The following is a 27,351-nucleotide window of genomic DNA, read 5'->3' as shown; positions in this document are numbered from 1 at the left end:
AAGAGGGAGGAGATATGGGGATATATGTATATGTATAGCTGACTCACTTTGTTATAAAGCAGAAACTAACACACCATTGTAAAACAATTATACTCCAATAAAGATGTTAAAAAATTTTTTTTTAAAACTCAAGCAACAAAAAAAAATACTAACAAAATTGTAAGAAATCAATACTACAGAAAACAAGATGATTATTCCTTTACTAAAAACGAAAGGCAGATGCAAACAAAACCATAATGGCAAGTAACCAAATTCACCCTCAATCTCCGGGTAGAATTATATATATCTAATTAGGCTGATTTTTCTACCGTACTCTTAACACAAACATTATCTCTAGGGAACAATTAGAACACCCTCAACTTCCCTAACTAAAACAACACTCTCAACTCTTCTGCTTTTACGATGTGAATGTGTTTATTACTCTCTTATGATAAAAGGTTACCTCATAAGAAATCCTACCTAAGTAAACTGTGTTTCCATAGTACAATGCTTTCCTTAGGAGTCTATGAGCCATCTGAAAAACAATCTCCTGGAATATATGTTTTTAACTGAATACTCTCTGGCCCCAGCCAGGACCTTCTGAGTCAGTCTCTAGGGATGGGATACCAGAATTCCTATTTCTAGAAATAACCCCCGCTTCCTACTATGACCATTCAAGTTCTCAAGAACCACTCCCCTTGCATAATGATTTAAAGAACTATGTATATGATTTTTTCTTATTGTGTACTTGAGGTACGCAGGACACTGTACTTACTACCTAACTTACGCAATGGATAAAAAATGATAATACCGGCGGCATCTTAAGTTTATCTAATACATTACAATAAATGAATCATATAAAGCACCATTTATGAGACCAAATGAATGACAGAGATGACAAATACTAGGGCATTTGGAAACAACGTCACAGAAGATACTGACCTGACAGAACTTCACTGCCAACAGTGCACTGGTATTTGTGGCTGAGGTCTCTAGAACTTCCCCATCACTGTGAGATGCCACCACCATACCTCCCTGTGGACTAGATTTTCTAAGCAACTTACGTTAAGTGAATACTTGGCAGACCCATGCTGGAGATAAATCAGGGTGAGGCACTAAATGGCCTTTAAAATCCTAAATCAAGTACTGGAGCAAAGGAAAACAAATTATCATGGTCAGACTTCGCACATGATTTTCTAAAATATGACCAGAACTTTGAAATTTCCCCTTTTCCTAAAAGACTGCTCTGGTATGCTTCTCTGTATTTCATGCCACTTTGTCCTTAAAATTATCAGTCCTTGGAATTTATTTTACATGCAATAGCTAAGGAATGAGCTCTACAGTTTGGAAAAATTGTTCTATTCTCCTGACCTACCTTTCCTAGAGAAAATTTCTATTATAAGGAGGAAGAGTGACTTATTTTACTGGTGAGTCTGGACAAAGGAACTGAGCGTGCCTTGAAACATAAGCTCCGGATATGTATCCTTAGCACTTACGCAATGCCCAGCGCATAGGGAGAGTGCATATCTATTTGTTGAATGAATGAACAGTGCACTCTCAAACGTTTCTCTTTCAAATCTGCATTCTGCAAGTCACTCTTTCTGCCTCTACGTGATCAGTATATTTGGTCCTGGAAGGCTGTCTCTACGTGGCCACTAGGGGGTTACCCAGAAGTCTAACTCAGAGTGTCCTCCTTGCAGAAGGCTGGTAAGTGCATTTGCTCTGCCAACCTGGAATGTCCCTTAGACACATCGTTGGAAAGTCTAGATTTGGATGGAAAGTAAGTGGGAAGCCTGATGATAGACAAAAGTCAAACCATATTTTCTGACCCAGCTTTACTAGTAATAAAGCTCATATTTTGACTTTTATCAGCCTGATATTTATATTTCTCTCAATTGGTTCCAAATTCAGAGGGGAACAAGGGTGCAACTGCTACAGTCTTAAAATCAACAGAAATATATCTAATTGGAAAAAACACATACACAATCACATTAATTCTTTCAGCAAGGTTTTCATGAGACCTGCCATGTCCCAGGCACTAGGCTAAATGCAGGGAAGACAAATACAGGTCACCGTCCCTGGCCTTCAGGAGCTCATAGTCTGATAAGAGAAGATAATCACATACAAAGAGAATTATAACTCTATGTGACAACAGCTATGACAGAAGAGATTGCTATAGGAGAACAGTAGTGCAGCCCTAACCTTCCTGCAAGAAGTAATAACTAAACTAAGTCTTGAAGAAGAAGTAGGAATTCAGCAAATGGGGGAGGATTATCATTCTAGGTGGAGAGAGCCACATGTTAAGAACAAGAGTGTCGTTTTAATTTGCAAACAAACATAAAGTTCTGCAATATGAGAGAAATGGCTAGACAAACTTGTAGGAAGCAGACTTGGAAACCAACTGAACTTAGAAGGTACAAAGAGGGAGGAGTCAAAAGGAACAGACAGGGTAGTTTGGACAAGTGGTTGGATGCTGGTGTCCAATAAGGAACAGAGGAAGACAAATTTGGGGGTAGGAGGAAGTATCAAAAAGAGAATAAATTTTATTTTGCACATGTTAAACTTGAGGTTACAAACCTGAAAGTGGGACATCCTGTAGTAGGCAAGTGATCTAGACTAGAAATATAAATTTAAGAACCAAAAGCATATAAATGATAGTAAAAGAAACTAGTTTGAGTAGCTAAGGTCGTCAAAGAAAAATAGGATGTAATTGGGGAGAGAATCCTGGGGAAGGCAAACATTTAAATAATGACTGGCAGAGAAAGAAGTGAAAGGGAAGATATTTAAAGAAATAGGAAGAAAACTACAAAAAGAATAGTATTAGAGAAAACAAAGGAGAGCTTTCCAAATCCTATACCTTCTATAAAAGTACCAATTACATAGATAAAATAAGAATTCCAAAAAAATAAAATAAAATAAGAAAGACTCCAAGAATTCACAAACCTTCAGTTAAGTTGTTCTATAATTTTGTTAGTAGGTGGTGTTCAGTTTATTGACTTGTACTTCCTGAGCTCCACTTACTGGAAGGTAGTATTTGGTCCCATATGTATGCCATGATATTTCATTTTACATTCAGCACTTTTCAGTCTAGGGTATGAGAACCCTGTCACAGTCAGAGTTCTTGAGTTTGGAAAACACAAACCTAGAGGAAGACTTCTAGTCATTTCCACAAACTCTGAATTTAGCTCTTTTGCTTAACGATCCCATAGCTTGGACATAGAACAAAAAGGCAACGTTCTGCATGTTGCATTTTCAAAGGCACTGGCAAACTAATGTATATGAAGAGGGTAGGCGTCTCTGTTGCTGCTCCTTTCCTCAGCTAACTTACTCACCTCCCTGCCTCAGCCTAGCGTTACTGCTGAAGGAAGTTGTCCTTGATGACCACCCAAAGCCGGGCCAGGCCCACCCTTCTCAGTCACCACCACCACCATCATCATCTGTTTAAATGACCTAGTGATCTATTTCTCTTAGAGGTCTATAAACTCCTCAAGGGCAGGGCTATGGTTTACTCATTTCTGAGACTCAGCAGGTAAAAGATGTTGAAAGGGTAAGGATCCAGAAATGTCTAGAAAGAAAGTCTACAGTTATGTACATTTTTCCTTTCTGTGAAAGAAAAATGGAATCTTGAAATTTGGAGTCCTCTTTGATATATTAGACTAAAGCAATCTTTTCTTAGTTTAAATCAGTTATAGTCAAAATGCTACAATAGGAAAAGAAAAGTAAGAGCACTTGACTCCCACACTTAAAATGAAAGACATAAAAAGTTATACAGAAAGTAAATGCTGGCAGCTGGTAGGTATACAGCTTAAAATGTAATTTTTAGTATTTGGTCCCATATGCATGCCATGATATTTCATTTTACATTACTGTATCACAATAAAGCTTTAAGGCTTTATTGATCTCATGATCATACAAAAAAACCAAACAAGAACAAACACATTTTTTCTTTCTTAAATTTCATCATTGTTGATGTGGTTTTTGTGTTTAAAATGTGTTGCTGTAACATTATAAAAAGCAATACTGTAGTCATTTGATCTTAACTACTATATAGGACCATCATATATATTTAAAAGGAAGTTATATAAACTTGAAATCACAGAAGAGACAAATGGCCTTTTAAAACATAATACTTTCTCAAACTTTGTGACTAATACATTGCATTTGTGATCAACGAACTAAGCCACTGAAATAGCCATTAGAACTAACATTTGAACTAACACTCCACTCCATATGTTTCATAATTTTTAAAGCATGTGCAATTTTTAAGCCATGCTGAATACCAACATTATCCTGGTGTATTCATTTTGTATACATTACTGTTCTCTGTTTTAGCAAAATTTGGGGAGGGAGACAGGATTTTGTTTTTTTGTTTGTTTTTTAAAGTAACTTCCTCCATTCTGCCACAGGAAACAAATTACTTGTTCTTGAGAACTTCTCCATTCAGACTTTTGTAAAAGTACGTACGTATATTCTTATCATTTTTATGGTTTTGTGTTTTTCTATTTAATGTCCTTTGAAACCAAATCAAAATCATTTCTTCATAATCATTTCTATATAATTCTCTGGATGCTCCTCATCACATATCAGTGGTTAGAAATGGACTGCAATGCAGTATCAGCTTACAAGAGCTAAGTAGGTATCTTACCGTTAACAGAAAGGAATTCTGCCCTGCTTCATGGATTCTGCAAAAATGAATTGCTGTTGGATTTGACTAACTGTACATAGATTGTGGTATGGTAGATTTGAAGGCTACTAAATGCAATTCATAATTCTTAACAAAAATTTTCATTCTTTTAGTTTGAAGAAATGTTTAGCACAGACTGTATCATGTACTAAATGTCAAAATATCAGGTACTACCCAAATATTTAAAAGACATCATGTAAAAAAAGGAGTAGTCTATAATGCCCTCAAAGAATAGAACTTGAATAAAAGTAGTCAAAATAATTGAGAACTCTCTGAGAGCTTCCAAACAGGATCATCTGTCAGTTGCTGTCCAGATTCAAACTAGAGGTTAGATTAAATAATCTAAGATTCCTTCTAACTCTAAATGCACATGACATTCCAACTCAGCTGCAAAACAAATATTAATGAATACCAATTATGCGGAAAGTACTATACAAGGTATTGTGGAAGGTACAGAAAAGACCAGCAATGGAAACTATTATTTAACAAGGACTCATATGCTTTGATACTTCCCTTCTAAATTAACTTGCTATGCAGGTAATAAGAAAGTCTACTTAACTTCTTGGTAAACAAAACACTTTATACTAAAACGAGATGAATGTTTGAAGTTCAAACCTTGACACCTTCGCAGTAAGATAGACAAGAGGAAAAGGCAGAGGGCTATGTACCAGATGAAGGAACAAGATAAAACCCCAGAAAAACAACTAAATGAAGTGGAGATAGGCAATCTTCCAGAAAAAGAATTCAGAATAATGATAGTGAAGATGATCCAGCACCTCGGGAAAAGAATGGAGGCAAAGAACGAGAAGATGCAAGAAATGTTTAACAAAGATCTAGAAGAATTACAGAACAAACAAACAGAGATGAACAATACAATAACTGAAATGAAAAATACACTAGAAGGAATCAATAGCAGAATAACTGAGGCAGAAGAACGGATAAGTGAACTGGAAGACAGAATGGTGGAATTCACTGCTGCAGAACAGAATAAAGAAAAAAGAATGAAAAGAAATGAAGACAGCCTAAGAGACCTCTGGGACAACATTAAACACAACAACACTCGCATTATAGGGGTCCCAGAAGGAGAAGAGAGAGAGAAAGGACCCGAGAAAATGTCTGAAGAGATTATAGTCGAAAACTTCCCTAACACGGGAAAGGAAATAGCCACCCAAGTCCAGGAAGCACAGCGAGTCCCATACAGGATAAACCCAAGGAGAAACACGCCGAGACACACAGTAATCAAATTGGCAAAAATTAAAGACAAAGAAAAATTATTGAAAGCAGCAAGGGAAAAATGACAAATAACATACAAGGGAACTCCCATAAGGTTAACAGCTGATTTCTCAGCAGAAACTCTACAAGCCAGAGGGAGTGGCATGATATACTTAAAGTGATGAAAGGGAAGAACCTACAACCAAGGTTACTCTACCCAGCAAGGATCTTACGCAGATTCCATGGAGAAATGAAAGCTGCAGTAGCAATACTCATATCAGATAAAATAGACTTTAAAATAAAGAATGTTACAAGAGACAAGGAAGGACACTACATAATGATCAAGGGATCAATCCAAGAAGAAGATATAACAATTATAAATATATATGCACCCAACATAGGAGCACCTCAATACATAAGGCAACTGCTAACAGCTCTAAAAGAGGAAACCGACAGTAACACAATAATAGTGGGGGACTTTAACACCTCACTTACACCAATGGACAGATCATCCAGACAGAAAATTAACAAGGAAACACAAGCTTTAAATGACACAATAGACCAGATAGATTTAATTGATATTTATAGGACATTCCATCCAAAAACAGATTACACTTTCTTCCCACGTGCGCACGGAACATTCTCCAGGATAGATCACATCTTGGGTCACAAATCAAGCCTCAGTAAATTTAAGGAAACTGAAATCATATCAAGCATCTTTTCTGACCACAACGCTATGAGACTAGAAATCAATTACAGGGAAAAAAACGTAAAAAACACAAACACATGGAGGCTAAACAATATGTTACTAAAGAACCAAGAGATCACTGAAGAAATCAAAGAGAAAATAAAAAAATATGTAGAGACAAATGGCAATGAAAACACGACGATCCAAAACCTATGGGATGCAGCAAAAGCAGTTCTAAGAGGGAAGTTTATAGCAATACAAGCCTACCTCAAGAAACAAGAAAAATCTCAAGTAAACAATCTAACGTTACACCTAGAGGAACCAGAGAAAGAACAAACAAAACCCAAACTTATCAGAAGGAAAGAAATCATAAAGATCAGAGGAGAAATAAATAAAATAGAAACAAAGAAAACAATAGCAAAGATCAATAAAACTAAAAGCTGGTTCTTTGAGAAGATAAACAAAATTGATAAACCATTAGCCAGACTCATCAAGAAAAAGAGGGAGAGGGCTCAAATCAATAAAATTAGAAATGAAAAAGGAGAAGTTACAACAGACACCGCAGAAATACAAAGCATCCTAAGAGACTACTACAAGCAACTCTATGCCAATAAAAAGGACAACCTGGAAGAAATTCTTAGAAAGGTATAACCTTCCAAGACTGAACCAGGAAGAAATAGATAATATGAACAGACCAATCACAAAGTAATGAAAATGAAAGTGTTTCATTAAACTGATTAAAAATCTTCCAACAAACAAAAGTCCAGGACAAAAGTCCAGATGGCCTCACAGGTGAATTCTATCAAACATTTAGAGAAGAGCTAACACCCATCCTTCTCAAACTCTTCCAAAAAATTGCAGACGAAGGAACACTCCCAAACTCATTCTAGGAGGCCACCATCACCCCGATACCAAAACCAGACAAAGATACTACAAAAAAAGAAAATTACAGACCAATATCACTGATGAATATAGATGCAAAAATCCTCAACAAAATACTAGCAAACAGAATCCAACAACACATTAAAAGGATCATACACCATGATCAAGTGGGATTTATCCCAGGGATGCAAGGATTCTTCAGTATATGCAAATCAATCAATGTGATACACCATACTAATAAACTGAAGAATAAAAACCATATGATCATCTCAATAGATGCAGAAAAAGCTTTTGACAAAATTCAACACCCATTTATGATAAAAACTCTCCCGAAAGTGGGCACAGAGGGAACCTACTTCAACATAATACAGGCCATGTACGACAAACCCACAGCAAACATCATTCTCAATGGTGAAAAACTGAAAGCATTTCCTCTAAGATCAGGAACAAGACAAGGATGTCCACTCTCACCACTATTATTCAACATAGTTTTGGAAGTCCTAGCCATGGCAATCAGAGAAGAAAAAGAAATAAAAGGAATACAAATTGGAAAAGAAGAAGTAAAACTGTCACTGTTTGCAGATGACATGATACTATACATAGAGAATCCTAAAGATGCCACCAGAAAACTACTAGAGCTAATCAACGAATCTGGTAAACTTGCAGGCTACAAAATTAATGCACAGAAATCTCTTGCATTCCTATATACTAATGATGAAAAATCTGAAAGAGAAATTAAGGAAACACTCCCATTTACCATTGCAACAAAAAGAATAAAATACCTGGGAATAAACCTACCTAGGGAGACAAAAGACCTGTTTGCAGAAAACTATAAGACACCGATGAAAGAAATTAAAGATGATACCAACAGATGGAGAGCTATACCATGTTCTTGGATTGGAAGAATCAATATTGTGAAAATGACTATACTACCCAAAGCAATCTACAGATTCAGTGCAATCCCTATCAAATTACCAGTGGTATTTTTTACAGAACTAGAACAAAAAATCTTAAAATTTGTATGGAGACGCAAAAGACCCCGAACAGCCAAAGCAGTCTTGACAGAAAAAACGGAGCTGGAGGAATCAGACTTGCTGACTTCAGACTATACTACAAAGCTACAGTAATCAAGACAATATGGTACTGGCACAGAAAATGAAATACAGATCAATGGAACAGGATAGAAAGCCCAGAGTTAAACCCATGCACATATGGTCACCTTATCTTTGATAAAGGAGGCAAGAGTTTACAAAGGAGAAAAGACAGCCTCTTCAATAAGTGGTGCTGGGAAAACTGGACAGCTACATGTAAAAGAATGAAGTTGGAACACTCCCTAACACCATACACAAAAATAAACTCAAAATGGATTAAAGACCTAAATGTAAGACTGGACACTATAAAACTCTTAGAGGAAAACATAAGAAGAACACTCTTCGACATAAATCACAGCAAGTTCTTTTTTGACCCACCTCCTAGAGTAATGGAAATAAAAACAAAAATAAACAAATGGGACCTAATGAAACTTCAAAGCTTTTGCACAGCCAAGGACACTATAAAGACGACGAAAAGACAACACTCAGAATGGGAGAAAATATTTGCAAACCAATCAATGGACAAAGGATTAATCTTCAAAATATATAAACAGCTCATTCAGCTCAATATCAAAAAAACAAACAACCCAATCCAAAAATGGGCAGAAGACCTAAATAGACATTCCTCCAAAGAAGACATACAGATGGCCAAGAGGCACATGAAAGGATGCTCAACATCACTAATTATTAGAGAAATGCAAATCTAAGCTACAATGAGGTATCACTTCACACTGGTTAGAATGGGCATCATCAGAAAATCTACAAACAACAAATTCTGGAGAGGGTGTGGAGAAAAGGGAACCCTCTTGCAATGTTGGTGGGAATGTAAATTGACCCAGAGAAAAGCATAATTCAAAAAGACACATGCACCCCAATGGTCACTGCAGCACTATTTACAATAGCCAGGTCATGGAAGCAACCTAAATGCCCATCGACAGACGAACGGATAAAGAAGATGTGGTACATATACACAATGGAATATTACTCAGCCATAAAAAGGAATGAAATTGGGTCATTTGTAGAGACTTGGATGCATCTAGACTGTCATACAGAGTGAAGTCAGAAAGAGAAAAACAAATACTGTATATTAACGCATATATGTGGAACCTAGAAAAATGGTACAGACGAACCGGTTTGCAGAGCAGAAATTGAGACACAGAAGTAGAAAAAGAAACGTATGGACACCAAGGGGGGAAAGCGGCGGGGGGGTGGAGGTGGGGGTGTGATGAATTGGGCAATTGGGATTGACATGTATACAATGATGTGTATAAAATGGATGACTAATAAGAAGAAAATAATAAAAAATAAATAAATAAAGTTCAAACCTTGACTCACAATAAAAGCCTTCTATTTCTCCTCAGAAGCTGTCTGACTGTGACATTTCCAATTTGTGAAAGTTAAAAAAAAAAAACAAAAAAAACCCTGACATTTTCCAAATGCCTTTGAAAAAGACTGTGAAGTTTATATAAGGCAAAGTTAACACAGAAAGAATATGACTACAAGACATTTTATTGTATGTCAGAAATATATGGAGAATATAATGGAAAAGGTTATTAAAATAGTATCCATGATTAGACAAATTATCAGATAGTTCATTCAGAGCATACCTACAAAAACCCAAATCACTTATTTTACAAAATGTATATGACAAATTTAATAGTTTATTTTAGCTACACACACACACATTTATTTAAAGATTTAAAAAGTGAAGTCAGTTACACTTTACCAAAATAAAGATCTCCCCAATTTATTTACACTTCATTGTTAGGCTGGTTTTGGAGATGAACCTGGGCACAGTCTCTAACTTTTCAGCCTTACTTCCCAGATAAAAACTGTGAATATTCACAGCTCTTAAATCAAGCCCCAAACCTATTCATCCCCATGCGCCTGCTCACACCATTCTATCTGTATAGAATACCTTGTCTTCATAAAAAGTACTACAGATAAGATGCACTCAGCAGTAAGATAACACGCGTTCCAGTTACAAAAGCCTCCTGGAATTGAAATCTATTGTAAACTATACAATAGGAGGTTCAGCAATTTCAAACATAACTCATAACATTGAGTTGGTAAAGAAAGTATGAGACAAAAGGCACTTTAAAAAGAATTTGCAACAAACTACTGCAACAGGACAAAGAGCTGAAAGTGAAGCATAATTCTTTACCTGGAAAACCAAGGTAATGGGTTAACAATCAAGACACTGGGAGGGTTCTGAATTGTGAGGCTCAAGAACATTAATCTGTGATAACAAAGTTGTCCATTTACTAGTCAAGAATACTTGGAAGGTTAGAGAAGTTAAAAGAAGCTATCTTTTTAAAGCAATGGACAAACGTTGCAGGTTGAACTGCGTTCCCACAAAAAAGATATGTTGAAGTCCTAACCCCAGTACCTGTGAATGTGACCTTATTTGGAAACAGAGTTTTTGCACATGGAATCAAATTAAAAGGAGGTCATCCTGGATTAGGGTGGGCCCTTAATCCAAAGACTGGTACCCTCCTAAAGAGAAAGGTAAGACAAGTGGATAAGAGAAAGAGGAGACACACAGGGAAGAAGGCCACATTGAAGACAGGAAGAGATGAGATTCATGCTGCCACAAACCAAGGAACTCTAAGGCTTGCCAGCAGCCACCAGAGCTAGAAGAGGCAAGGACGGATCCTTCCCTCGAGACTTATGGGGGAGCATGGCCCTGCCCACACCTTATTTCAGACTTCTAGGTTCCGGAACTGTGAGAATATTCTGTTGTCTTAAGCCACTTGGCTTATGGTACCTTGTATATGGCAGCTTTGAAAAACTAACACAAGTAAGATTTCATATAACATGGAGGCCAGTAAATTCTGTATTTGCTAGATATTAAGATATGTACCATTCCTGAAATCAACTCAAATGCCAAAATGACTATAAGTCAGCCTTCAGAGAATTTAGTAGCATACCAAATAACTGAGCCATGAAAAGAAAGAATTTTGAATTTTTGTTCCATTCTACCAATTTTCTTCTAGTGCTAGATATACTTCACCATAAGTTTAAGTAAATGAATATTTGGTTATAGTAAAAGAAAAAGTTACTATGCCATCAGTTTACATCGAAGTTTAATAAGCAAGCATGGCTTAGAAAATGGAAATATTGTAAGTAAAAAAATCTGTTTCACTTTCATGTCTCACATAGCTATTATGGGTTGAACTGTATCCCCCTCAAAATTCATATGCTGAAGTCCTAACTCCCAGGGCGTTAGAATGTGACCTTATTTAGAGATAAGGTTTTGCAGAGGCAATTAAGTGAGGATGAAGTCATTAGGGTGGGCCCTAATCCAATATATCTGGTATCCTTATAAAAAGGGAAAATTAAGAGACAGACATGCATACAGGGAGAACTCCAGATGAACATGAAATTGGCCATCTACAAGCCAGATCAAAAGACCTGGAACACACCCTTCCCTCACAGCCCTCAGAAGGAAGCAACTCGGCCAACACCTTGATTTCAGACTTCTGACCTCCAGAACTGTGAGCCAATAAATTCGTTGCTCAAGTCACTCAGTTTGTGGTATTTTATTACAGCAGCCCTAGTAAACTAATACAACAGCAAATACTAAATGCAAGTTCCCTCCGGCACAAATTCTGGTTTCATGGATATAATGCAAAATATAGTAGAAAACCAGAAGACCTAACCTAATCTACCCCAGGAATACCCTGTTCTTATCTATTCCTTATCTGCCAGTCTGATTCTTTCAGAATGCATTCAACCAATATTTCAGCATCTACTATATTCCAGATTTTATCTTCCTTAACGCTCATAACTGTATGAGGTAGGTATCAACATCTATAGGTTACAAATAGGAAATCAGAAAGATAAAAGTAATTTGTCCAAGGTCACACAACTAGAAGTGGTGGATCCACTTAAGAGCCTGTGCTCCTAACAGTTTCTATACCGTACTGCCTTCCTGAGATGGCTTTTTTTTTTTTTTTTTTTAAATAAGCTGAACTGGGTTTCCCTGGTGGCGCAGTGGTTGAGAATCTGCCTGCCAATGCAGGGGACACGGGTTCGAGCCCTGGTCTGGGAAGATCCCACATGCCGCGGAGCAACTAGGCCCATGAGCCACAACTACTGAGCCTGCGCGTCTGGAGCCTGTGCTCTGCAACAAGAGAGGCCGCGACAGTGAGAGGCCCGCGCATCGCGATGAAGAGTGGCCCCCGCTCGCCGCAACTAGAGAAGGCCCTCGCACAGAAATGAAGACCCAACACAGCCATAAATAAATAAATAAATAAATCCAAAAGTTTAAAAAAAAAAAAAAGAGAATGCTTGCCAACCTAACAATGAATAATTCTGGGTTTTAATGTTAATTTACTTTAAAAAAAAAAAAAAAAAAAGCTGAACTGTTTAATATGGAGAGTAGAGCAACATAGACAAAATACTTCACAGTTGCCCAAAGATTATACTTGTTACCAAGCTCTCCATCAAGTCAGACGGTAGAGAATGGAGAAGTGACACCCTGCCTGAGAACCTGTCATATTACAAAACTTCCCACTTCGAGAAGGTGTCTTCTTTTCCTATTGTAGGTTACTCTGAGCTCTAAAATATCCCTAAGAATACAAGAACATCATGAAAGGAAAAATGAGAAGCTTTTGTTAGGCTATTAGACTGCCCCCACAAAAAGTTACTGGTGAATTCCCAGCACACCTGACAACAAACAAGAGCTGTATGGAGCTCAGCCACTGAAAAAAGGGGGAGAGAACCTCATTATTTTACAAAATCACAGCCAAATGACAACCGCTGTTTAGGATGTCTTAAAGCTTCCCTATCCACTGTGCACTGTGAGTTTCAGCTTGTGACAACGAAATACTCCCAAAACTAACAAGGAAAATAACAGAAGCATTTATATGTAAACTTTCACAAAACTCTAGCAGCAAATCCATACTTAAAGCAAGTTTCAGTTTTGAAGCTACAACCCATTTTCACTTTGTAGAAATAAGGTGGGAATCCTTTGCTTTATTATAATTTGGGCATGCAGAGGAAAAAGTCTAGTTAATTCTCCCCTCTACAAACTAAAACACTCGTTTTGGGATTATGGTAATCTGACACTGGATGATTTCAGATTTTTAAATTTAAAAATATACTGTGTAAGTTTTAAAATCCCGAGGAAAAAATATCTGATTTATAATAAAGAGGTTAAAAAGAACTAGAATTTCACAATCTTGCCACTCAGTATCTTTAATTTTAGCAAGTCTCCTAACACCGTGCAATTTATCGAATTGTGAGTCCTACTGAATCAAAATCTGGGGGAAAGGAAAGGTTGGGCATCTAGGATTTCACATTTATAATCACTGCTCAGGTAACTTGTACAGTTTTTATTTTACATAAAAATCAAGCTTTCCCATATACTTAATACAGGTATGCAAGTTATATATCTCAATACAGCTCTCCTTAAAAATCAATTATTTCCATCAGTATACTTACTGTGACCTTAATAAGTATTTGTAATACCAAGGTCACAGTTTAAAACCCTACTGCTACCCTACTGTCCACAACGAAAACCTGGATATTAAAAAAAGATAAAGGTGGGGTTTTCTGCAGATTTTTAGCTAAGTTCTTTAAAAAACAAAAACAAAAACAAAAACAAAAAAACACCAACACATCCAAATCCAATTTCTGCTTAAACGAGCTAAGGCACTGTAGTCAGGAAAATAAACCCTTAAATCAAAAGATACTAACTTGTCCCCATTACAGACATAAAGAATCCACCACAGACGATGACTAGGATCTTTCTCAGTGAACCAGATGTTTGAGTTATTTTTAATTAAAAATTCTCTGAATATTTCAAAAGTAGGATATGAGTTATTTCAGGCAAAATTCAAAACAGCATTAAAATTCCCCAACGACTTAAATTTTAACAAATTCTTATTTCCTTATTAGTCACAGAGTAACAAAAGGGTTAAATCTGGGGTGTTTGTAACTTCCAAAATTATTTTCAGAACGAATACATTCAATATACCAACGGCACTGATTCTTCTTTCAGATTTCACAACACCCACGGTGTCTATGCCATATGTTGAAGATTTTCATTTGAATTGAGATGATTAAATTTCCTGATTAAACAGTAAAGGGAAAGATAGGGAACACTCTCATTATGTATCTAAACAGAATATATATTTAATTTCTCTATCCAAAGTTTGAAGATAGGAAAATATAACACAGGACTTGCTGAGTGGGTCTAGCTAAGTACAAAGTTTAATTTAAAAAACATTAAGCTACTAATTTAAACTTTCGAGGTTCAGTGCTTGACATAGTCTCCCCAAAACTTCCAGCTAAAACATAAAGACTCTAAACATTTTGTATTCACTTGGGTAACACAATGTCAAAAGCCTAAGACTTCTTTAAATTAGGTATTCTTTTAATTTATTATACACATTATGGTCACAGCATGCACAACTTTTATGTTAATCAAAACTCTTAAGAAGGCAATCTAATCTTCTCTAATATCTTTTTTAATGAATCATAAACCAAAATCCGACGCTACCCGAAGATTTCAATGTATTGCTATATCTTCCTCAAGTTCAAAGGTAAGACTTATAACAACGAATGCATGGAAGAAATAAAAAACACGGCAACTTTCTGCGGCATTTATACACAAAGGGAGAACCTGGAAATCTATACACACTTGTGGTATTCATGTTATTACTACAACTACAAAAAGAAACTATTCACTCTTGAAAATTAAAAGGGAACAAGAGAAAATCATCTCACTTTTGTGTAAATACTCAGATTCTTTAGCAAGGTTGAATACAGTGAAATTTTAGATTTAAAAAATTAAGAATGGTGGAATCAACTGCCATTCCAGCAAAAGCTCTGCAGCCAAACCACACTTAATTGTACTCACCCCTCCCTAATGTTCTTGAAACCACTGGATACAAAGCTTTTAAAATTATTCAGCCCTTAACCAGCATGTTGCTGTACCCTATCAGGGCAGGCAGCAAAAAGAGCAGCAATATTTCTTTGCTGCTAAAAAGAGAAGAGAGGCTGTTTACTCCATGTCACTGAGTAAATACGCAGAAAGCAATGGATAGGGAAGGGAAAAAAGAGGAGTATCAGCTGTGTGGGGGGAGAACGTGGTGCTCAACACTCAAAGAGCTAACTGATGCTCTCAGGTGACAGCTCCAGTCTCTAAATGCCCCCTCAGTTCTCTGTTTGAAGTAAAGCAGTTCCTCAGCAAGTTTACATAAGCATTGTATCTGCCACGAGCAGATCATTCAGTTCTTCCACAAATACACGTAACAGTGAGACTCAAAGAAGACAGCATGGGATGATAAGTTACTAATAGTTTAGTTCTATATGAAAGTTTTAGATTACATATGTGGAGCTTCCCTAATTTCTACCTGCAAATTGCACAATTTAGCTTGTCTACCCAGGAATTATAGAACAGCTTATATCCTCTCAACCAACTATAATCTGACAATCTCTTCCCTCAGCTAGGAAGCAGTGACAAGTTAATGACATAAGTACAGGATAGTACATACCACAATTAAGACATACAATCATCTTTAAGGTTTTAAAGTAAGATTTTTTTTTCCTAACAACACTTCATAAATCATCATCGTCAAAGCCTCACATCAAACAGTAAGCGACTGTCCAGCTTCTTTTCCTCGCTACACTGAAATGCTTGCAGTGCGTCTATAAATAAAGGGACTGTCACGAGCCTTACCTAGTTCTTGTCATGCACGCATTTGTTTTAGCAATGTTCCACCTGCTCCCTCTGCCTAGTCCATCCTTAAATGAACGTGTTCCTCGAGGATCTGCCTCAGCATCTTTACTCCCTTCACAACCTATCCTTCAGTAATTTCATCCACTGTTATTCCTACAAATGTACCCTGAAAGCCCTGTAAGGCACCACACACTTATCATACCCTAAGATGGACTCACCTGCCTTCTCCAAAAAGTCCCTGTATCATACCAGAGCAGTTCACCCGAACGATCACGCCTGAAATCTGGGAGTGAATCCTGACTCCTCCTTCTCCCTCAACCCCTCATCCAATGAATCCTATGAATTGTACTTTCTCAACAATATTCAGATTTCTACACTGCAATCCATCCCACTACTATCATCCAAGTCCAAAAGCCCACCACTCAGACTACTGTATTCTAATAACCTCTAACTGCTCTCCCTCCAACCTCTCTCATGTGTTTCCATAGCAACCTGTGTTTCTCCTTGAGTAATCTGAGTCACTCTACAAATATACACCGAATGTGTACCATGAGCCACCTACTGTATCAAAAACTATATATACGTTGGCAAAGAAAACAGGCATTAGGTGCTTGTAATTAGTCTGGTGAGGAAGATAAGGACTGTTGTGTGGAGAGGGTGCTGAAGAGACTTAGCAGGCAGGCCTCTCTGCCTGACCCAGCTTCAGCCGGGCCAGCTCTGTTTTTAATCTGTCAGCACTTGTCCCTGGTCAGCACTTGTCTTCCTCACCAGATTAAGCTTCATGAGAGCAGAGAAGATGTCCGGGGTGATGCCCATGTGTCTAGTATGAGGTACTGCTGTGTCCGCAGTGCCTGTAATAACTGGCACATACTAGGCGTTGATAAGTATGTGTTGCTTAAAAGACAAAATTACCAAATATATATATGGCCTTAAAGTCGTCACGCTCCCCAGCACCAATGACTTACTCCCGCCAGCTGTTGGTTACTTCCACCTGTGTGACTCAAACATCTTCCCCAAACCCGCACTCTCACCTCTGGTAACTACTCAGGCTGAGGACGCCATCTCCCACTCACCTTTTCCTTGCGGTCTCTCTGTGAACCCCACAGCACTTTCTCAGGGGGCTTGCCATTTCCTTCTTTGTGTGATAGCCATCTACACAAGGTTCTATAAACTGGATAGACTTTTTAAAGCTAGGGACTGCTTTATTCATCCCCATATTCCCCACCTATCACTGCCTTGCACATGTAGGCACTAAAATAATCTGCTGAGTGAATCAATCCCTAAGAGAAATCCAACAGGAAAATAAGAAAGACTGAAAGAGAATGTTTGTGACTCCAAGAGTATACAGACAGCGCCTATGACCGAAACGACTACGAGGAGAGATGAGACAACTCCATTCCCGGAGATCGTTAGAGCAAAAGCAGCTGAGACACCATCAGCTAAATGGCTTTGGTTTTGCCTCTAGGTCCCTGAGCTTTTGATTCTAAAATATCTTACGTTCTTGTCAGAAGGCATATTCTAATGCCTAAGACCCTAAATTTCAAACTTTTTAAAAAGGGAACAATGCTATCTACCTCCTGAAATTGGATGCAGAATCTTACCATGAGACAGATTAAAGACAGAGCTGGCCCGGCTGAAGCTGGGTCAGGCAGAGGGGCCTGCCTGCTCAGTCTCTCAGCACTCTCTCCACACAACAGTCCCTGCTATATTTCCATGGAAGACATTCTGAAAACTTACGTCTAGCGGTAGCTCAAACTTCCCTTGTGCCGCCCTCCAGTATGGATCAGGAACAACATGTAATGCTCAGGAACTCCCAATGAGAATCCTGTGCCAGGGGATGGAGCTTTAGTAAAGGTAATACAAATAGAACTGACCTGGGGCAGTTTCTTCCCTCAACCTCCTGGACCTGAGCTGTTCCATTTCGTAAAGATGGCGCAGTAAGACAATCCTGGGTCAGCTTCCCAAAGGTGCTCCCATCCTTGGAAGACCAAGTGATGAAGCAGGATGGAATCAAGGGAAAAGGCAGCATGGAGTAGACAAATTATTCAAGGCTGTTTCTGATCCGGGCTGTGAACTGAAAAAGAAACTGGACCCCCGAAGTTCACATAGTCCAGCCAGCTAAGAGAATGGGAAAAACCCATAGGGACTTAGACCCCAAATCCTAGCTACTACACATCTGCCTGGACTACCCTCCCCTGTAGGTGCCCTTCTGGAACCAGCTGCAGCAAAGGGTAACAATCCAAGAAGCAATTCTAATTCTGATTCTGATTCTAATCCCATGTTCATAGAGTATTTCCACCTCTAAAGCACAATTACATAAATTCTACTGCATCCAAATCTCCCTGAGAAGTATTATCATTTTCCATTGAATGGATCAAGTAGTTAATAAAAATACTTATAACTAAGTTCAAAAAACAATTTATGCCAGATGTCATAAACGGACCACTCCTTTCGACTTCCAGGCCAGTCCTTTAGCCTGGCCAGTACCTTTTGCCATTTACGAGGCCCCAGGCATTGACCGCAGCAAACTTGAACATCTTATATTTCATTTTCCCTGCCCAGCGGGAGTGAGATCCATTTAAAGTTAAGTGCAACCACAGCACAGAGAACTTTGTAGCAAATTGCCAAGACAGCAGTTCAAAAAGCCAATTAAATAGCAGGGGTGTGAAGAACACTTAGAATTATCCAGAAAACTGGATACAGTACAGCAGAAATACCCTGGAGTTCAGGTAATGAACTCACCAACTAAGAATAAAACCAAAAATAATGGCATTGAGGAGAATGAAAGTCCTCTTGAAGACTGCAGAGCAAAAGGTTTAATGCCCAGTTTTTAGAATATGGCAAACTTGATGCAGAGGTACAATGACAAAAGCTGAGTAGTGATTCCTTCTTTAATAAAAATTAGAATCATGCTATCTAATAATACCTAAAGTTAGCAAGCAATAAATAAATATGCAGAAGGGAGGATATGACAGCCTATACAGAAAGAGGAAAATTAATAGTGTAGCTCCTGCTTGATTTCGAGCATATGCGAAAGCAGGCTCATTTTAAGAGTGGAATAAACCTGGCAAGTACAAATGATGAAAGAATTTTGACAGGTCTGACATATTAATCATAGGAGGAGTTGCCAACATCCATTTTGTGATCATACTTCCCTAGAATTGTGTTCATTCTACAGTACACAATCATTCAGGGAAAAAAAAAAACAAAAAAAGCCTACAAACTCCCAATAAACCAAACCCAAAGTGATTCATCTCAACCTTTCAGGTTTTCACAACTGAAACGACCACTTAATAAATCAGAAATTATTTCTTCCTCCTTTCAGAATAAAAACACCAATGATAAGCATTTGCTATCACCTGACAGCAATAGCAATCAGACAGTAAATGCACTGTTTTCCTAAGCCGTATATATACATACACACACAATCAACACTATCTGATCAGTTACCCAAAATTCTTTTCTATGGGCTAAAGGAAGAACCAGTTCAGGGCAATATTTTGTTTCATTTAGGTTTTGGAAAGAATTACGAAAATGTTGAAAAAAATTATGGTAAAGTTGTAAAAAAAAAAAACTTAAGCATCTTTTTCTGATTGTGGATTATATGCTAACTGTAGAAACTCTGGAAAACACAAATTATAGAAAAGAAAATAAAAACAGTTCACAATCCCAGTGCTTTCATAAGTATTTTAAATGGCTGCATGATATTTTGTTGCAAGGCTGTTCTATATTCAATTTGCACCACTTCCCCATTATTGAATATTAAAGTTTCTAGGTTTTTACTATTTTACAAATATTACGGTGACAGACACCTCAGTGCAGACATCCTAGTGCAGTTTATGTTTTTAATCATTTCTTAAGGATTCCCAAAAGTGAAATTACTGGGTCAATGAGTAAAAGCATTATCAGAGCACTTGATAAAATATTGCCAAATTACTTTCCAAGAATTGTACCAGTTTAAACTTCTGCCTTTTCTACTGCACCTCACCACCACCTTTGCCTATTAAAGTCTTCGGTAATGTGGTAAACCTAAAATGATTTCAGCTTTTAATGAGCATTTCTTTATTAGTAAAATTGAACCATCTCCCCCCAAATCTTTATCAATCATTTGTACTTAGACTTTGACAAGCATAGGTGTGTGCTTTAACCACGGAGGGTTGGTGGTATTTTGCTTTCCGATTTGTATAAATACTGCAAATACTGATCTCTTATATTTGATGTTAACTTCGAATCCTTCTTCAAATCTTTAGCCACAGATTTTTATAATACTTCCATACCATACCTTTCCATCCCCCATAAAGGTAGTATGAAGTAGTACATAAAGGTAGTATGTAGTCGTGAATACCCACCCAGTATTCAGGTGACCTGGGGTCATTCCATACCTAAGTTGAGCTATATAATAGGTAAGATGCGGCTTTCTCCTAAGAACTAGTGCCTTCATTTGACTCGGGGGGGAAAAAAGGGCCTCTGCTTCCCACAACACAGTTTTCTTTCCTTTTAGAGAGGTACCTGTGGGTGGGGGAGGGGACAATACTGAAAATCACATCCTAGGAGACCAGAGAAAGATGGCGGCAGCTGTTTTTCTTTGAAGTTGCCCACCCCAAATCACCCGAAGTGGGAGTCCAGGCAGATGGAGTTTCCCGAGAAAGCGGGGCTTCCTCCACCCACCTGCCCCTCTACTCAGGTGATAGAGCTTTGGGAGGTGCTTAGAACCGTACCAAACTCCTGAGATGGAAGTGAGGTAACGGGGGGCGGGGAGGACCTTCTCACTCTGGCTCCCCAAAGAAGCTGGACAGGGTCAGGCAAGACCCCACCCTGACCTAACAGATCATTGCTGACCGGATCAGGCCTGTAGTCTGCTTGGACCTCCAGGTTGAGAAGGTAATCTCTGGGAAGCAGATTGTAGGGACCCTGGATGGGAAAGCAGGCCAGGCTGTGGCCACAGCTTGGTCTATAACGTTTAATATTTAGACCAGTGGTTCTCAACCCAGGGACAATTCCCCCCCCCCCCCCCCCCAGGGGACATTTGGCAATGTCTGAAGACATTTTTGGTTGTCACAGCTTTAGGGGACAGGGAGAATTACTACTAGCTTCCAGTGGGTAGAGGCCAGAGAAGCTGCTACACATCCTACAATGCACAGGAAAGCCCTAGACCTCCCGAACAAGAAATGATCCAGTCCAAGACATCAAGAGAGCAAGAATTGAGAAACCCGGATTTAGACTATGATTTGCGGGCCTCCATTTGTATTCTTGTCTCAGGTCTTGCAAGTATTTCAGGCAGGTGTGCTAAGAATCTAATCATAAACTATAAAACTTTTTATAACACTGTTTTTATGGGAAAAAAGTTATTTCAGGCTATAGTATCCAAAGAATAACTTCTCTGACTCCAGTTCGAATTCATTCTTTTATTCAACACTTACCAAGTACCTATTATGTGATCAGGCATAGTGCTAAGCAAAAGTGACAGTGTTAAAGGACGCTGATAGGATCTGAGGACTGCAGATTCAACTCCTGCCCGGCTTGGAGCAGTGCAGTGTGAAAAAAGAATTGGGACCGTGAAGTCACACCTATCCACTTCCAATCCCAGCTCCACCACTTACTGTCATTAGGCATGTTACTTGACTTCCCTGAACCAATCTCTTCATTTCTATAATTGGTCAAATAGGACCCTCCTCAATGTCGGAGACAACTAAGTAAGATCATTCCTGTAAAGCACAAAGCATATTGCCTCGTACACAATCAATATCCAATAATCAATTTCTATTACTAAGAGGAAATTTTAAGTTTTTAAGTAACCACTAAGTTGGAAACTGCTAATATGCCTACAAAATAGCCACTAACTGTGACTGTGACAGCTGGAACACAATTTTAGTCACGTTAATTGCACAGCGTCTTACATCCTTCAAATTCTGGCTCCTTTCTCCTTCTCCAGCCTCATCTCCCATGACCTACATCATCTTTAATGCAGCCCCATGGCCCCATGAGTGGGGACAGATTGAAAGATGAGATCTGGTAGTAACCAAAACACGTCAGGCCAAAGGTCGCTGTGAGAAAGAAAACTCTTCAGCTATAACTCTGGCAGTGTACATAGGTGCTGGGTGGGAGAGGGAGAAAAGGGGGTGAGGGGCAGAGAGGGAGAGAGAACGAACAAACACAAAAGGTTCACAAGCCAGTAACAGACCAAGTTTACTTGTCATGTGTTTCTAAATGAAAACACTTTCACCAGCATTCATCCCTCACTTCACAATTCACCTATATTCTGCACTTATTTCATAAGAATGGATTGAAAAATAAGTCAAATATAATCAACCTCATCAATGGAAAAATCCACACACAGATGGACCACATTACCACAGCCTAACAAATGCGGCCAGATATCAATGCCAACATCTAAATGAGAAAAGAAAGCATTACCCACAAATAATTACTGAAAGTATAGTTTAACAGCAAAGAATGGTTAATAGTTGCAGTTTCCCTTAGCCAATATACAATGTTTTCGTATATAATAAAAGGGCACATTTTACTGGACCTGCTTTGAGACAAGTTATCTGTCAGCTAACAAGTCCCTTTCATATAAGTAGTTTATTAAAAAATTTACGTCTATACCTATATAACCAAGCATCTACCTAGCACACCACTGGAATCCCCGCTAAGATTGATGTAAGTTTTGGCCAAGCTCACTTTTGCCTTAGTGTAACTCCAGGGAAAATTTTTTAAAAAGATAAACTATTATCAACTTAGCTGTGGAAAAATAAACATTATCTATGCTCAGTGTGATTATGGATAGGAACCCTAACCCAAACCCTAACCCCAGGTCTGTGTTCAAGTCCTGGTTCTACTCCACCTGTGACCTTAGCCGAGTTACTGAAACTCACCGAGTCTCAGTCTCCTGATATGCAAAATAAAATGAAACGATTGGATTGAGAAGCTTTAACGTTTCTTCCACTCAAATTCTGATACAGAGTTTGGAAAATCTTCACAATCAAAATGTTTCTTAACGATCCTTTGGGTGTAGGAGGATGAAATGAAGGCCTTTAGAGAAATGATGTGACAAATTACAGGTTTGTAGATTTGAAAAGATCGTTTAGTGAAACAGTCTTGAAATCTGTGCTTAGTGATTATTGCAAACTACTGCCTGAAAATACACAGTGACATGACCACAGAACTGTTCCTGGGTCGCAGCAACTTCCTGTCACACATCCTTCCAGGTAGCTGTTTTCTGAAAAAGAGTCTATGGATCTCCGAAATAAGTCCAATGAAGTGACTATTAACATTCATGAGATATGCCATCGTTCAGCCTTCAGGGGTGTACTATGCTCCACTGGATTCTACTTACCAATTCCAGTTTCAATGACTGAGGGTATCAATATGCCAAATAAGCAACAAAATAGCAAGAGTAGAATAATTCTATGACTTGGAATAAGGGTCACTCTCAGAATTATAGAGTCTGAAAAGACCCTAGTGATCATCTCCAACACTTTCATTTTACAGAAAAGCATTACATTTATTTCACTAAACGCTTAAGGATTAACTGGCTGAGCATGTATGTACATGAGCCTCCTAACTCATTTGACATTAGAAAGAAAAAAAGCTTTGCTTATTGGGGGGGGCGGGGGGGGGTTCCTTCCTAAAAAATCCCTAAAGAAAATAATAATTTTGCTGGAAATTACTTATTCTACATGCAGAATTTCTGAGAAGTACTAATATCCATACACTATCACAGCTATTTTGGTGGTTCTGGTCACAAAAGAAGAGAAAAAGGCAATTATGAACACAACTGACTTCACACGTGTACCACCAATCGGTACCACACTTTTAAGCAACCACAGAAACTGTACCATAATAAATACTAACAGCAATGATAGATAACTCAAATATTTCACTTGCCCTCCAGTCAGGTCACGGATCTTGTAATCCTAACTATGCAAAGTACACCATGGCTCATCCTTGTGTCATTCTGCATTGTAAATCACACAATTAAGGGGAAAAAAAAGTCTTCTATCCACTCTATGGGGCTAAATAACCTTAGAACATAACTAAAAAACTCTGTTTAATTGCCATTTTACCCATAAAGTCCACTTGAAGCCTTAACTTTTAAGAAAGGTGTTCCTCCCCCACCCCCTTTGCTTTCTAAGAAAGTAAAAGATTAGCACAGTGCTAATTCACTTGTTAACATGAATATAAATTTAGGAACAAAAAATTGACAATAATACTGATGATGATATTCCTCCAGTCTAGAAGAATAAAATATAAACTGCTGACATACGTACAGGATACAAAAATCCAAGAACATCAAGTTTAGGACACACAGGACTGGGTTAAGAGAACAAAATCCACCTTACCCATACATATATGAGGACTTATTAGTAATCTTTACATCAAGATTGTTTAAAAAGTTGTAACAGCGTTACATAAACCTTTCTAGTATCAGGAAATAATTCCTCTTTACCCACCACTGGACAAAACATGCATTTGAGGCTGACCTGGAAATCCAATGTCCCATGTGTCTACAGAAATAAGGACAATTAGGAAAAGTTATGAATTCTAAGAAATATGAACTAATTGGAAACATACCGACAAGTGTTTCAAGATTCTACAGCATGAAACGCTTGCAAGAGCCCTACTTGAAAAGAATCTCAAATCAATCATCATCATGCTTGCTCTACGTCCAAAATCAGGAGCTTCCCTAGTCTGCACATATCCAGATAGGTCACCGGGTTTAAAGTCACGTGGTGATTCTCTGGGTCGTTTTAAAATTTGTCGTTGGTAGTGTTATAGTACCCTGTTTGTCCAAAACGCCTCCACTATCCAGCAATTTTCAAACTTCAGGGTCCCTCAGTAACACGTAGGACACGCAGATTCCAGGGCCCAAGCTCCAGAATCTTATTCAACGTGTCTAGGGAGGAGCCCTACACCTGCATTTTCAATCAGTTGCCAGTTGGATCTGAAGCCGGTGGGTCCAACAAGTTCCCCAAAGAGCACTTGCTTCAACCCCCGGGACGTGTCACAGAGAAAAGTCAGGGCTGCTGGGACTTCGGGCGCCGCGGGGAAGGGCTCTGGGCCAGGCCGGAGCGTCCCACCAGGAGATGCCTGGTCCTCGAGCAAGTGAGGAGGCAATGGCGATGGGACGGAGCTATTTTCAGCATTTCCATAAAGTGCCATTTAGCTCTGCTGGAGAAAGAGCTGGACTTCCAAGTCCCACAGATCAAGCTTACTAGCAGCTCTGCCACTTACTAGCCGTGCGTCCTTAGCGCTCGGACCTCGGTTTCCCCGTCTGTGCAACGGGCTCCCACGCCACCCCACCGGGGAAGCCTAAGCCCAAACGAAACTAACTCGGCCGGTCGCCGGCACTTCCTGGCTCTCCCCGGCCCGCCTGCCCCGCCGCCCCGCCGGACGGCGACACCGGAGTGCGCGCCCAGCGGGCCGCCGCCTCCCAACGCTCCCCGCCCGGTCCGACCCTCGGCCGGCCACTCACGGGTAGGCATGGTGACCCCGAGCCGCGCTCGCCGCCGGGCCGAGGCTCAGCGGGGCCTCGCCAGGCGCGCCGACGGCACCATGACGGGCAGGGGCCGGGCCGGGGAGACCGGGACGAGGCGAAGGGCGAAGGGCGAAGGACGAAGGGCGAAGGGCGAAGGGCGAAGGGCGGAGGGCGCAGACGCGGACCCCGCGGCTCACGCAAAGGAAGCTGGCAACAGGGGCCGCCGCCAGCCCAGCTCCGCGCCGGACGATACTTGGGCGTCCGCACGCCCTGACGTCAGCACGTCACCGTCGTCTCGGCCCCGCCTCCACAGGGAGGCCGCGCTCCGGGCAGGGAGGGGCTGCGTGCTGGGGCTTGGGGAAGTTGGAGAGGACAGGTACGCGCGTAGGGTCCCTTAGGGCTTCGTTTTATTGTCAGACCCTCCTGATTTGAGTCATATTCATTTTCATGAACCCTTATGCGAGGTGCATTAGCAATATTTGTTTCTTGCAACTGCACGCGTTTATGAGGTTGTGAGGCTACGCGTGATGGCCTTGAGTGCATCGAGTACCCGTAGGCTTTTTCTTTGATAAGCTCTTGAACTTGCGGTGTGTTCTGTATTCTCTGAAAACGTGATTTGAGACGCATGGAGGTCATCCGGGGCGACGGCTGCGCCTGTTCTGAGAGGACAGCAAGTGTAATTTCCTCTTGTTCTGTGCCGCATCTTCTTTATCCATTCATCCGATGATGGACACTTAGGTTGCTTCCATGTCCTGGCTATTGTAAATAGAGCTGCAATGAACATTTTGGTACATGACTCTTTGAATTATGGTTTTCTCAGGGTATATGCCCAGTAGTGGGATTGCTGGGTCGTATGGTAGTTCTATTTTTAGTTTTGTAAGGAACCTCCATACTGTTCTCCATAGTGGCTGTATCAATTTACATTCCCACCAACAGTGCAAGAGGGTTCCCTTTTCTCCACACCCGCTCCAGCATTTATTGTTTCTAGATTTTTTGATGATGGCCATTCTGACCGGTGTGAGATGATATCTCATTGTAGTTTTGATTTGCATTTCTCTAATGATTAATGATGTTGAGCATTCTTTCATGTGTTTGTTGGCAATCTGTATATCTTCTTTGGAGAAATGTCTATTTAGGTCTTCTGCCCATTTTTGGATTGGGTTGTTTGTTTTTTTGTTATTGAGCCGCATGAGCTGCTTGTAAATCTTGGAGATTAATCCTTTGTCAGTTGCTTTATTTGCAAATATTGCAAATATCCTCTTGTTCTGATGGTGACTTTCAGAGAGATTTCACGCCTCAGGAGTCAGTTTCCTCCAGAGAGGGCGGTTCTGTCCACTTGACTGAGTCACTTTTCTTTACTCTCTGAATGTCATTGATAATTGATGTATCTAATAGTCACCGACCTAAGCGAATACTTGGAGCCCAGAGCCTTCAGCAACCCACATACGCTTAGCTAGTCCCTGTGGGCTGTGGACAGCCAGTATGGAGAAGTCGAAGGAAACCACAGAGGTCTCAGCCGGTGTTTCTCAAAGTGGCTCAAGATCCTCTTGTGCCTGAATCACCTGGGAACCTGTTAAAAATCAGATTCCTGCCTTCCTAGCTGAACCCCGATGGATCACACTTGAGGGTGATTCAAATACCTACTTA

The 27,351-nt window shown here is 39.5% G+C and overlaps 1 protein-coding gene across 1 annotated transcript in view; it reads right to left on the bottom strand.

The window, feature by feature from the left end:
* EFR3A (EFR3 homolog A) overlaps nt 1–25,824 on the bottom strand; it is a 95,759-nt gene extending 69,935 nt beyond the window's left edge. The window contains exon 1 of the mRNA XM_068525473.1: nt 25,702–25,824. Coding sequence (XP_068381574.1) covers nt 25,702–25,711 — 10 coding nt within the window. The 5' untranslated portion in view covers nt 25,712–25,824. The remainder of the gene's footprint in view (nt 1–25,701) is intronic.
* Between the last annotated feature and the right edge of the window lie 1,527 nt (nt 25,825–27,351).

This window comes from Eschrichtius robustus, chromosome 17, assembly GCF_028021215.1.
Source record: "Eschrichtius robustus isolate mEscRob2 chromosome 17, mEscRob2.pri, whole genome shotgun sequence".
NCBI lineage: Eukaryota > Metazoa > Chordata > Mammalia > Artiodactyla > Eschrichtiidae > Eschrichtius > Eschrichtius robustus.
This window is presented reverse-complemented; position numbering and strand designations above follow the sequence as displayed.